General features: G+C 47.6%; 1 protein-coding gene across 2 annotated transcripts in view; it reads left to right on the top strand.

The window, feature by feature from the left end:
• The first annotated feature begins 4,871 nt into the window (after nucleotides 1-4,871).
• The window catches only part of SERHL2 (serine hydrolase like 2), a 52,480-nt gene continuing 43,674 nt past the window's right edge, over nucleotides 4,872-13,677 (top strand). Inside the window, exons 1-2 of one of the 2 annotated variants that reach the window (XM_056528075.1) lie at nucleotides 4,872-4,995; nucleotides 11,431-11,463. In XM_056528075.1, coding sequence (XP_056384050.1) covers nucleotides 11,445-11,463 — 19 coding nt within the window. In that variant the 5' untranslated portion in view covers nucleotides 4,872-4,995; nucleotides 11,431-11,444. Of the gene's footprint in view, nucleotides 5,110-11,430; nucleotides 11,464-13,677 lie in introns of both variants that reach the window. The other variant, XM_056528074.1, reaches the window with a different exon arrangement.

Here is a 13,677-nt window from a genome sequence, read left to right on the forward strand (position 1 = left end):
CTGCTAATTGCTGTAGGGTCGTGCATACAGAGAATCGGACAGCTAGTTCACCCGCACTAAACCCAGTACGTAAGGTTATAGTGTGGATGAAGAGCTGTAAAATAAGGAGTTACTCACCGAAATCTGTTGGTTACGTGCTGCGTTATACTTATAAATAGTTTTATTTTTTTTTTCCTAATGCATACCAGCGTGCATTGGAGGCGGGGAGCCGGCTGGCTGTGCCTTTAAACCCCCCCCCCCCCCTCCCCCATCATCCATATTTCCCGCTTAGGCTTGGCCCCCATTTATTATTGTTCTGCTAATGAAGGCCGCAGGTGAGTGCACAGAGAGCAGAGTGCTCATCTGCAACTTTCATTAGCATAATAATGAAGGGGGTGGGGCCAATGGGGCAATATGGAAGGGACACGGGAGCTTGGCCAGCCGGCTCCCCACCTCCAATGCGTGTTGGAGCGCATTAGGGATAAAACACACAGCACCTAGTGAATGTATTTCAGTGAGTCACACAGGTGAAGAAGGAACTGGCACTACTTGTTTGTGATACCGCTAGTCAGGGGATTGTCATGACATAGTGTATGTGCACAATGTTAAGCACTATGGGGTTGGTGCAATCGCTAGAACAGCGCATGTAAATCCAACCAAACAGTAGAACAGAAGGAGGCTGCACTCACCACTCTATTCATCTGTGCTTACAATTACTCAGTTTCCGACCTGAGTAATTCTGCATGAAAGTTCCGGTGAAGAAGCCTTTCATTGTTTTCAAAGGGATTCTTCTGCACTGTACACACTGCAGAAATTCATATTCTAGACTCCACTATAAGAACGAACATGTTCATTCTTTCGGCAGATCCGGTATGCATTGCCGTCTATGGAGACTGCATAGGTCCTAGCTGTGCAAGCAATGTCCTCCTGCAATATCTCAGGGTGGACATTCGGTAGTGTGAATGGGCTCTAACATGTATGTGTTCACATTAACCTTTCTAATATACTGTATAAAAAAAAAAATCATGGCTTATAGAAAAGACCACAATATTTGGTCCACGATATAGACCAAAAATATTCTCTGCACTTCACCTGCCTGTCAGACAGTTAAATCATACTTTACCATGACGTTGGAATGGTGGCAGAATGTTTAAAAGTCGTGGGCAATCTCTGAGGAGGTGTACCGGAAGTCTTGGAGACTTGCATGGGACTTTTAGTACATCTCCTTAGGCTGCAGAGATCAGTATTGGGTTATCCTTAAACTTTACTATATATTAAATGTACCAAGTTTAACCCGTTTAAAAAAAAAAAAAATGCTATTTTGTAAATTTTGGGGCTCCCCTTTCTACACAGTGCAATATTTGGTAAAAATGACACCTTACCTTTATTCAATAGGTCCATACGGTTGCAAGGATACCCAATTTATATAGGTTTTATTTTAATACTTAAAAAAATTATAACTACATGCAACAAAATTAGGATGTTTAAAATTGGCATCTTATAGCTTTTTTATTTTTCCATGTACAGGGTGGTATGAGGGCTCATTTTTTGCACCGTCATCTGTAGTTTTTAAAGGTACCATTTTTGTTTTGATGGGACTTTTTGATCGCTTTTTATTCATATTTTTATGGTATATGAAGTGACCAAAAATGCACAGTTTTTTACATATACGCCATTGACTGTGTGGTTTAGCTAACCTAATATTTTATTTCTCTATTTTATTTAAAAAATGGGAAAAGGGGGGTGATTTAAACTTTTAATAGGGAAGGGGTTAATGTTAATTTTTTTTAGCCCCTATAGGGGGGCTACAACATGCAATCTGCTGATTGCATACACTGATCAGTGCTCTGCCATTGCAAAGCACTGCTTAGTGTAACGGGCTCTGCTGCTCCTGCCTGCTGCCATGGAGCAGTAGATCGCCGATTGGACAACGGAGAGGCAGGTGAGGACCCTCCCATCGTCCGGTAAGCTGATCGGGACATCACGATTTTGTCGCTATAGGTCCCGATCAGCTCCGCTGAGCTGCCGGGATTCTTTTACTTTTGTTTTAGACGCCGCGATCAAGGCGATAAAGGGTTAATGCCGAGCATTGGCCCGATCGGCTGTGCCCGGCATTAGCCGTGGGTTCTGGCTGCCCGTAGTAAACAGGACCCACTGGGTTTAACCTGTTCTCTGCTGGTGAGAACGGTTTAAACCCTGTAAACGGTTAAGGATCGGGGATGCAGGGCGTATGCATATGCCCTGTGTCCCCAAGAGGTTAAGGACCTTGCCATTTTTACTTTTGCATTTATTTATTTTTTTCCTCTTCGACTTCTAAAAATCATAACTCTTTTATATTTCCATCCACAGACCCGTATGAGGGCTTGTTTTTTGCGTGACCAATTGTCGTTTGTAATGACATCACTCATTTTACCATAAAATGTGTGGCGCAACCAAAAAAATATTGTGTGTGTGGAAATTGAAAAGAACCACAATTTAGCTAATTTTGGAAGGTTTAGTTTTTACGCTGTACACTTTTTGGTAAAAATGTTTTCTTTATTCTGTGGGTCAAAACGATTAAAATGATGGTTACATACTTGGTTACATACTTTTCTATTATTGTACTGCTTTAAAAAAAAATAAAAAAAAAGGGTTTAAAGGGGTTCTCCGGTGCTTACACATCTTATCCCCTATCCAAAGGATATGGGATAAGATGCCTGATCGCGGGAGTCCCGCAGCTGGGGACGCCGGTGATCATGCACGCGGCACCCCGTTTGTAATCAGTCCACGGAGCGTGTTCGCGACCGCAGGGCTGGCGGCGTGTGACGTCACGCTCCGCCCCTCAATGCAAGCCTACAGGAGGGGGCGTGACAGCTATCACGCCCCCTCCCGTAGGCTTGCATTGAGGGGCGGAGCATGACGTCACACGCCGCCGGCCCTGCGGTCGGCGGTAATCAGACCCGGAGCGAACACGCTTCGTGGACTGATTACAAACGGGGTGCCGCGTGCAAGATCCTGGGTGTCCCCAGCTGCGGGACTCCCGCGATCAGGCATCTTATCCCCTATCCAAAGGATAGGGGATAAGATGTGTAAGCACCGGAGTACCCCTCTAAAATCACTCTTTATTTGACCACCCATAACTTTATCATTTTTTGTGCCATGATCTGTAGTTTTTATTGGTACCCCTCGTATATGTAACTTTTAGATCACTTCTTATTTATTTTTTTGAAATGCAATGTGACCAAAAAAGCAGCAATTTTGTAAAAAAAATATTTTAACGTTTACGCCACTCACTGTACGATATAATTAACATTATATTTTGATAGTTCGGACATTTACACGCGCGACGATGTCAAATATGTTTTTATAATTTTTTTTAAATGCTTTTTTGGGATAAAATGGGGGGAAAAAAAAGCCTTTGTCACATTTTTGTTTTTCTACTTTTTATGTCCCCACAGCGGACTATTTATAAAAATCATTTGATTGCTAATACTGTTCAGTGCTATGCATAGGGTATAGCACTGATCAGTGTTATCGGCTATCTTCTTCTCTGGTCTGCTCGATGTTAGAACAGAGAAGAAAACCCCAGCATGATGGGCGGAGCATGTGAGTGGACCTCCGGCCGCCATGATGGATGATCGGATTCCCCTAGGCCCCCATGATCCATACCAGCCTCATGAAGCCTTCACCTGGAGCCGTCATCCCAGTGAGTCCCATATTAGAACTTTTATTTTTTTATTAGTGGTTATAATATAATATATTGAAAACGTGGGCGGAATACATGCCTATGTGGAAAACAATTACCTATATCTTTTGTCTTTTTTTTCTTTGCCACTTGGTGTTATTTTTATTTTTTGCAGTGGTGAGGGTAGGGGGATCAGTAACATTAATTTTAGCTACATGTACAAAATACATTTCTATATAGGAATCAACTCAACTCCAGCAAAATTCTACAATACAAATCAGCTCAAAAATGGTGTTGTTATTCGTATGTAACAACTAACACCCCACAAGCATAAAGGGTCAGGGTCCTTATAGATATGTGTTTCCCAACCTGTGGACTTTTAGCTGTTACATAACTACAACTCCCAGCATGCCTGGACACACCGTGTGCCTCCAGCTGGTGCAAAACTACAATTCTCAACATGCCTAGAAGTGCCTCCAACTGTGGCAAAACGTCTACTCTCAGCATGCCCGGAAAACCAGGGTGCCTCCAGCTGTTGCAAAACTACAATTCCAGGCATGTGTCAACGGCCAAAGGCTGTCCGGACATGCTAGGCGCTGTAGTTTTACAACAGCTGGAGGCACACTGGTTGGGAAACACTGCGCTAGCTGTTACATATCTACAACTCCCATCACGCCCCAAAAGTCATAGGCATTCGGCTGTCCTGGCATGCTGGGAGTTGTAGGTTTTTAACAGCTGGAGGCACCCTTGTTAGGAAACATTGATCTAGAGCAAGCATAGGTAACCTTGGGCACTGCAGATGTTTTGGACTACATCTCCCATGATGCTTTTGCAGCAGTTTGGCTGTAAGAGCATCATGGGAGATGTAGTCCAAAACATCTGCAGTGTCGAAGGTCGCCTATGCATGATCTAGAGCAGTGGTCTCCAACCTGCGTACCTCCAGATGTTGCAAAACTATATCTCCCAGCATGCCCGGACAGCCAACGGCTGTCCGGGCATGCTGGGAGTTGTAGTTTTGCAACATCTGGAGGTACGCAGGTTGGAGACCACTGATCTAGAGCCATAGGTTGGGGAGCAGTGTTATAGAAATAAGAAAGTAGTATACAGTATAACTACTCAGGGCCTGACCACTAGAGGGAGGTAGAAGCTCCCTATAAGTGACCGTAAAATAAATGGGTGTCGGAATAGTCAGAAATTTACACCAACTACGCATGCGCAGGATTCTAGACGAACGCGCGCGGGACTTGGCGCATGCGCACGGCCCGGAGCCGCTCGCGCGCAGAGGTGGATACTTTGTTGTACTTCCCGGTGAAAGGTTAGAAAAGCTGCAGTCACGTGACGCGCAGGAGAAGGTAGGAAGCCGGTGAATCGTGCATACAACAACTAGGGGGCGACACTGCCCAGATCAGTACTAATAATTCAGTGATTAAACACCGTTCAGACTTGACCGCAGGAGGTGCTTGTAGGTAAAGTTCTACTAGATATGGACATTGTATCTGCAGCCTAGTGCCGTCAGGGCATGCTGGGAGTTGTGTTCCCCCAGGTTGGCGATTACCTGTATAACTTGTGATCTGGATCGCAAGGTTATTCCATCAATAAGCAAAGTAGATGTAAAGTTAGTACAGAAAGTTTATGTAATATAAAGGTTCACATCTATAGTCACCAATGTTTATAGGAAAGAGAGTGGTCTCCAAACTGTGCACCTTCAGCTGTTGTAAAAACTACAACTTCCAGCATGCCCGGACAGCCGTTGGCTGTCCGGGCATGCTGGGAGTTGTAGTTTTGCAATCGGTGGAGACCACAGAGCTGTGATGTACAGTGATCCCTCAAGTTACAATATTAATTGTTTCTGGGACGACCATTGTATGTTGAAACCATTGTATGCTGAGACCAGAACTCTATGGTTCTAAAGGCACCAAAATGTCATCTAAAAATAGGAAAAAGTGAGAGTTAAAGAAAAATAATGAATATAGATAAAGCAAATCCTTACATATAAAAGTAATAAAGATCTGCTGGAAGCTGTAATCACTGTCTATGTCAGTGTTTCCCAAGCAGGGAGCCTCCAGCTGTTGCAAAACTACAACTCCCAGCATGCCTGGACAGCCAACGGCTGTCCGGCATGCTGGGAGTTGTAGTTTTGCAACAGCTGGGGGCACCTACTTGGGAAAGACTGGTCTATGTAGATGACAGGAGCTTCTTCAGGGTCCTATACAGTACACAATGTCCTAAAAAAGTAATGGAGTCGCCTTCACCTGGTGTCCAAAGGAGCAGCTAACCCTGGTACAGGTAAAGAGTACAGAACATGTAATACCTCCCTGTACTGTAGGGGGCGCTACCAGGCACCAGTCAGTGCATGCACTTCAGTAATACAGGTAAAGAGTACAGAACATGTAATACCTCCCTGTACTGTAGGGGGCGCTACCAGGCACCAGTCAGTGCATGCACTTCAGTAATACAGGTAAAGAGTACAGAACATGTAATACCCCCCTGTACCGTAGGGGGCGCTACCAGACATCAGAAAGTGCATACACTTCAGTAATACAGGGGTTTTACCAGTGAATGTCCATTCTGATTGGTCGCTTCTTCCGGCCATTGACACGTTTCACAGATCTGGACTGTCTGTAGCATTGTATGTTGAGTCTGGTTTCAACTTACGATGGTCCAGAAAAGACAATTGTACATTGAAACTATTGTAGATTGAGGCCATTGTAAGTTGAGGGATCACTGTATAACATATTGGGCTAAACCTTCTCTTTTCATCGGTTTTTGATAATATTTATAAATAATTTTCCAGAGGCGTCTGTTGCATTCCTTTGTTAGGCTGGGTTCACATCACGTTTTGTTAAATACGGCTCCCGTATACGGCTGGGAGGAGGGGGGCGGGGCTTAATCGCGGCGCCCGCAATTAGCCGTATTCGGGAACCGTATTTAATGCATGTCTATGAGCCGACCGGAGTGAACCGCAGCCTCCGGTCGGCTTCGTTTTCGGCCGTATGCGCATACGGCCGAAAAAGCAGCCGACCGGAGGCTGCGGTTCACTCCGGTCGGCTCATAGACATGCATTAAATACGGTTCCCGAATACGGCTGAGTGCGGGCACCGCAATTAAGCCCCGCCCCCCTTCTCCCAGCCGTATACGGGAGCCGTATTTAACAAAACGTGGTGTGAACCCAGCCTTAGGCTGGGTTCACATCACATTTTTACCAATACGGGACCGCATACGGCTGGGGGAGCTAGAATCTTGTGCTCCCATATCCCTGCCCCGTATGCTGCCCGTGTGTAATTAATTTCAATGAGCCGAAAGGAGTGAAACGGTGACTCCAGTCGGCTCATTTTTTCTCTGTATGCGGTTTTCCTACCGCACCTAAAAGCGTAGTCGACCACGGTTTGAGGTGCGGTTGAAAACCGCATATGGGGCAAAAATGAGCCGACCGGAGTCACCGTTTCACTCCTTTCGGCTCTTTGAAATGAATTACATATGGGGCAGCATACGGCAGGGATACGGGAGCACAAGATTTTAGCTCCCCCAGCCGTATGCGATACCGTATTGGTAAAAACATGATGGGATCCCAGCCCGAGGCCCCTTTCACAGAGTGTTTTTTTTTTTGCAGTGTAATTTTGACGGCTCATAGCGGCCAACAACGGTCCCGAAGGACCCCATTATAGTCAATGGGGTCCGTCGGGCACCGTTATTTTCGGAGAGAATAGCTGTAGAAAAAGACGGTGCAAGCATTATTTTTTCTCCGGATATTCTCAGTCCTAAAATGACAGGCTATGTAGCCTTATTCCTCTTGGAAATGTACGAATGACTTGACTACTTGTTCCCATTCCCCTTGACAGTCACACAGTCGGTGTCTGGTCAGTGCTGCTCTATAGGAACACATCACATTGACGCCGGGAAGGGTAATGCACAATAGTTAAAGGAGTACTCTGGGATGGAACCGTCTCAGAATGCCGTTTACTGCAAGATGGTGATTTCCGGCATGGCACCCTGCTCCATGCCGGATGACTGGCGACTACAGACGCCACGCCCCCTCCATTCATGTCTATGGGAGGAGGCGTGGTGGCTACGTACTAGGCGTCATGCCCCCTCCCATAGACATGAATGGAGGGGATGAATGTTGTGACGTCTCTAACACGGAAGCTCTGAGCTTCCGTGTGCTGGACGCCGTCGCTTCCAGCCCGGAGATCACGGGGGACCCCCGCGATCAGACATCTTATCCCCAATCCTTTGTTTTTTGCTGAAGTAACCATTAAAGGCTTGATCCTATAATGTGGCAACATTGTATCACAGTATATCAAAGCAGACGGCATGCACCTATATAAAAATACAGGATATCCTATAAGACCAGCTGTGACTGAAGGGAACTACAAGTCGCAGCATGTGCACTCCACGTGTGTGCAGATAAGCCAGAGAACTATCTGACTCCTCTCTTTAGGACATTATTCTGTTATAGGATATAGCATCATAGAATTGTGCAGAAAGCCATGACAGTGACTCCAATGCGCATGTGTAACTCATGTGTCGCAGTAAACTTTATCACATCGACATTTAAAAAAAAAAAAAAAAAAAAAGGACTTACCTTGCGGCCATCACACTCCTGCTCAGCTAGATGCCGACCGCAACGATGTCCCGCCCCGGCTGGTGATATGCTGAGCAGCAGTGTGACATACAGAGCCCCAGCTCCCCCGATGCCTCCAGTATCCTGCTTTTGGCCTTCGGTGGGATCTTCTTCTTGCCTTTTATGGTCAACTGGTCACACTGCGGCTCAGCTAATCAGCGATCACAGCAATGTCCTGCAATGCGTTGTATTGATTCCTGGTCTTCTTCCCTGATGTGTCAAGTTGACCACAAGCGGAGGACGGGAATGGGATACAGGACGCATCTGGGGAGCAGCAGAGAGGTAAGTCCAGATTTTTTCCCTGGATTTCTTCCTGGAGACTCAATACCTCACACTGCCTCTCAGCCTATCACCAGCCGAGCCTGGACATTGCTGCAGCCGGCGATTAGCTGATCTGCAGTCTGACTAGTCGACCACAGCAGAGGAAGGGAGCAGGATACCTGAAGGATTGGAGGAGCCGTGGGAGGTAAGTGCTTTTTTGTTTTTTTCCCCTTTAGTGCCAGGCTGGTAGGATGGAGGAGAACATTCTGTGATGTGAGGGAGAACATTATCTGTGATGGGGGAGGAGAACATTATCTGTGATGGGGGAGGAGAACATTATCTGTAATTGGGGGAAGAGAACATTATCTGTGATGGGGGAGGAGAACATTATCTGTGATGGGGGAGGAGAACATTATCTGTAATTGGGGGAAGAGAACATTATCTGTAATTGGGGGAAGAGAACATTATCTATGATGGGGGAGGAGAACATTATCTATGATGGGGGAGGAGAACATTATCTATGATGGGGGAGGAGAACATTATCTATGATGGGGGAGGAGAGCATTATCTATGATGGGGGAGGAGAGCATTATCTATGATGGGGGAGGAGAGCATTATCTGTGATGGGGGAGGAGAGCATTATCTGTGATGGGGGAGGAGAACATTATCTGCGATGGGGGAGGAGAACATTATCTGCGATAGGGGAGAAGAACATTATGATGGGGGAGGAGAACATTATCTGTGATGGGGGAGGAGAACATTATCTATGATGGGGGAGGAGAACATTATCTGCGATGGGGGAGGAGAACATTATCTGCGATGGGGGAGGAGAACATTATCTGCGATGGGGGAGGAGAACATTATCTATGATGGGGGAGGAGAACATTAATAGGAATTATATAAATAAATGTCCTTTAAGGCCGATCTGAGAGGACAGAAACATCAACTACTGTACTGTAATACCAACAAGATGAAGCCCAGCCATGACTAAACTACCGTATATACTCGAGTATAAGCCGACCCGAGTATAAGCCGAGACCCCTAATTTCAACCCAAAATCCCAGGAAAAGTTATTGACTCGAGTATAAGCCTAGGGTGGGAAATACCTCATCCCCCCTGTCATCATCCAGACCCGTCATTAACATCCTCATCATCCCCTTGTCATCATCCCACACATCCCCCCTTCATCATCCCCTTGTCATCATCCCACACATCCCCTTATCATCCCACACATCCCCCCTTCATCATCCCCTTGTCATCATCCCACACATCCCCCCTTCATCATCCCCTTGTCATCATCCCACACATCCCCTTATCCCACACATCCCCCCTTCATCATCCCCTTGTCATCATTCCACACATCCCCCCTTCATCATCCCCTTGTCATCATCCCACACATCCCCTTATCATCCCACACATCCCCCCTTCATCATCCCCTTGTAATCATCCCACACCCCCCCCCCCCCTTCATCATCCCCACACCCCCCCCCCCTTCATCATCCTCTTCTCATCATTCGCCCTCAGTGGTCTTCAACCTGCGGACCTCCAGAGGTTTCAAAACTACAACTCCCAGCAAGCCCGGGCAGCCATCGGCTGTCCGGGCTTGCTGGGAGTTGTAGTTTTGAAACCTCCGGAGGTCCGCAGGTTGAAGACCACTGCGGCCTTCAACATCATCCAGCCCCCTCTCACCCCCTTTAGTTCTGAGTACTCACCTCCGCTCGGCGCTGGTCCGGTCCTGCAGGGCTGTCCGGTGAGGAGGTGGTCCGGGCTGCTATCTTCACCGGGGGCGCCTCTTCTCCGCGCTTCCGGCCCGGAATAGAGCCGTTGCCTTGACAGCGACGTATCTGCGTCGTTGTCAAGGCAACGTGACTATTCTGAGGCCGGGCCCGAAGCGCTTAGAAGAGGCCTCCCCGGTGAAGATAGCAGCCCAGACCACCTCCTCACCGGACAGCCCTGCAGGACCGGACCAGCGCCGAGCGGAGGTGAGTACTCAGAACTAAAGGGGGTGAGAGGGGGCTGGATGATGTTGAAGGCCGCAGTGGTCTTCAACCTGCGGACCTCCGGAGGTTTCAAAACTACAACTCCCAGCAAGCCCGGACAGCCGATGGCTGCCCGGGCTTGCTGGGAGTTGTAGTTTTGAAACCTCTGGAGGTCCGCAGGTTGAAGACCACTGCGGGTGGGGGAGTTCACTCGAGTATAAGCCGAGGGGGGTGTTTTCAGCACGAAAAATCGTGCTGAAAAACTCGGCCTATACTCGAGTATATACGGTAAACTGAAACTTTTTCCCTACAGCGCCCCTAGAGGCAGAAATGCATATTGTTCTTCTTTGAATATTACAGTATGTGAATTGTATTCCAGGATTTTCTTGTCTTTAGGTGACACTGAAGAACTTACAGAGATTGACAGATGGATTTCATGAAGGTCTAAATGTTATATAGTTTAAATCCTGTTAGAAGCAGATTATTTATCATTATAAAAGAACATATACCATACTCCATTTTTTGTCTGGGAAAAAAAAATGGCTTTGAAAAAAAAAAAAAAGAATCTCCTCTTTTTTCCAGGCCTTCCCATGTCTACCTGTGGTATCACTGTCCATGCTGATACTGGTCATCTCAATTATATAGAGCAGTGGTCTCCAACCTGTGGACCTCCAGATGTTGCAAACTACAACTCCCAGCATGCCCGAACAGCCAATGGCTGTCCGGGCATGCTGGGAGTTGTAGTTTTGCAACATCTGGAGGTCCGCAGGTTGAAGACCACTGATATAGAGGCTAAAAAGTGGACTTTTAAAACCAACCTACTCCATGAGGCTCCCATAGACCTGATTACTGCAGGTTACAGTTCACAGAGAGCATTTCCCTAGGATTAAAGATTAACATGCGTTCTCTGGTCTCTCACTCTGCAGGTGACCGGGAAGACATGGCATTTCTGCTAAAAGGTACTTTTCTGTATTTCCTGCCCTATTATTGTGTTTTCGTTGGTATCATGACATGTACTTCACTGCAGAATCATTGGGCTTCTATCTATGTGAATAGGAAACAGGTTCTTGTTAAAGTAATGATTGTCTGGTTTAGTAAACCCAGTTCAGGTCCCATAGATAAAATTCCCAGTTTTTGTTGTTTTCTCAATAAAATTCTATCCCCATAAGTAGAGCCGACCATTTCTGACCTATAGTCCGTACTCATGGCTCCAATCAAAATAGAAGGATGTATATGTTAAAAAGCAATATCACAAAATCCACAAAGATGTTTTGCCGCACTAGAGAAATGGCAGATTGGCTAGATCAGTGGTTCACAACTTTTTGCCTGAGTACCCCTTGGATGCCCATTTCCAAAAATTGGACCCCCTGCTCCTCTCCCTATTTCCTCAGGCCCCCTGCTCCTCTCCCTATTTCCTCAGGCCCCCTGCTCCTCTCCCTATTTCCTCAGGCCCCCTGCTCCTCTCCCTATTTCCTCAGGCCCCCTGCTCCTCTCCCTATTTCCTCAGGCCCCCAGCTCCTCACCCTATTTCCTCAGGCCCCCTGCTCCTCACCCTATTTCCTCAGGCCCCCTGCTCCTCTCCCTATTTCCTCAGGCCCCCTGCTCCTCTATTTTACACCAGGCCCCCTGCTCCTCTCCCTATTTCCTCAGGCCCCCTGCTCCTCTCCCTATTTCCTCAGGCCCCCTGCTCCTCTCCCTATTTCCTCAGGCCCCCTGCTCCTCACCCTATTTCCTCAGGCCCCCTGCTCCTCTATTTTACACCAGGCCCCCTGCTCCTCCTCCTATTTCCTCAGGCCCCCTGCTCCTCTCCCTATTTCCTCAGGCCCCCTGCTCCTCTCCCTATTTCCTCAGGCCCCCTGCTCCTCCTCCTATTTCCTCAGGCCCCCTGCTCCTCCTCCTATTTCCTCAGGCCCCCTGCTCCTCACCCTATTTCCTCAGGCCCCCTGCTCCTCACCCTATTTCCTCAGGCCCCCTGCTCCTCCTCCTATTTCCTCAGGCCCCCAGCTCCTCTCCCTATTTCCTCAGGCCCCCTGCTCCTCCTCCTATTTCCTCAGGCCCCCTGCTCCTCACCCTATTTCCTCAGGCCCCCTGCTCCTCTCCCTATTTCCTCGGGCTCCCTGCTCCTCTCCCTATAAACTTGGGTCCCCTGCTCCTCTCCCTATAACCTCGGGCCCCCTGCTCCTCTCCCTATAACCTCAGGCCCCCTGCTCCTCTCCCTATAACCTCGGGCCCCCTGCTCCTCTCCCTATAACCTCGGGCCCCCTGCTCCTCTATTTTACCCCAGGCCCTCTTTACAAACTTCTCATGTTGTATTGCCCCACACAGTAATAGTGACCGCTTTGTGCCCCTTTATAGTTGTAGGCCTCCATAAAGTTGTAGATTCCCACACTGCCCCATACAGCTGTAGGTGCCCTCTGTGCCCCCATATAGTTCTAGGCCCCCCACACTGCCCCCTCAGGTGGTCTACTGCTCCTACTGTCCAGGGACCTGATGCTGTGGCCAATATCAGTAGGTGCAGTGGAGCACAGAGGTTGACGCAGTAGTTACCGTCCCCTCTACCACTTTAAAATCGGGCATCATGGGCCGTAGCCACTCTAGCAGCAGTGGCCAGTGGCTGCGGCAGCCATTACAGATTATTTTTTGCTTACCCCCAGGAGAACTGCTAAGTACCCCTGATGGTACATGTACCCTAGGTTGGGAATTGCTGGACTAGAGGATCGGCGCTTGTAAAGGAGCCTTCACACTGGACAGAGACACAAGAACCACCACTAGATCGGCCCTTCACTTACATTATTGTTGGTCGCACATCCCCCGTATACACAGGCAAACTAACAGGGATCTCTAGAGTCACATGATCCCAGCTGAATGAGCATTTGTGTATTCATCGGCTATCGCCAGGTCTTTTACATTGGGCTATGCTTGAATATATAATATAACTTTTGGCTAATAATCACCCTCTGTAAAAGTTTATCTTGTGCAGTTTATGTTTGTAAAGAGATTCCCAGGGAGATTTTAATAAGGTTTAAGAGCTCAGAGGTCAAGATTTCTTACTGTACTAAAAGCCAACAAGGCTCGAGAAGTGCAAAGGTTAAGAGTGCGCCAGGTAAGGTGATGCCTGCCGCCGTCTACACATCACAATGTGCATTAGTATTTTGGGTACAGATTCTCTGACA

The sequence above is a fragment of the Hyla sarda genome, chromosome 6, assembly GCF_029499605.1.
Source record: "Hyla sarda isolate aHylSar1 chromosome 6, aHylSar1.hap1, whole genome shotgun sequence".
NCBI classification, from domain to species: Eukaryota; Metazoa; Chordata; class Amphibia; order Anura; family Hylidae; genus Hyla; species Hyla sarda.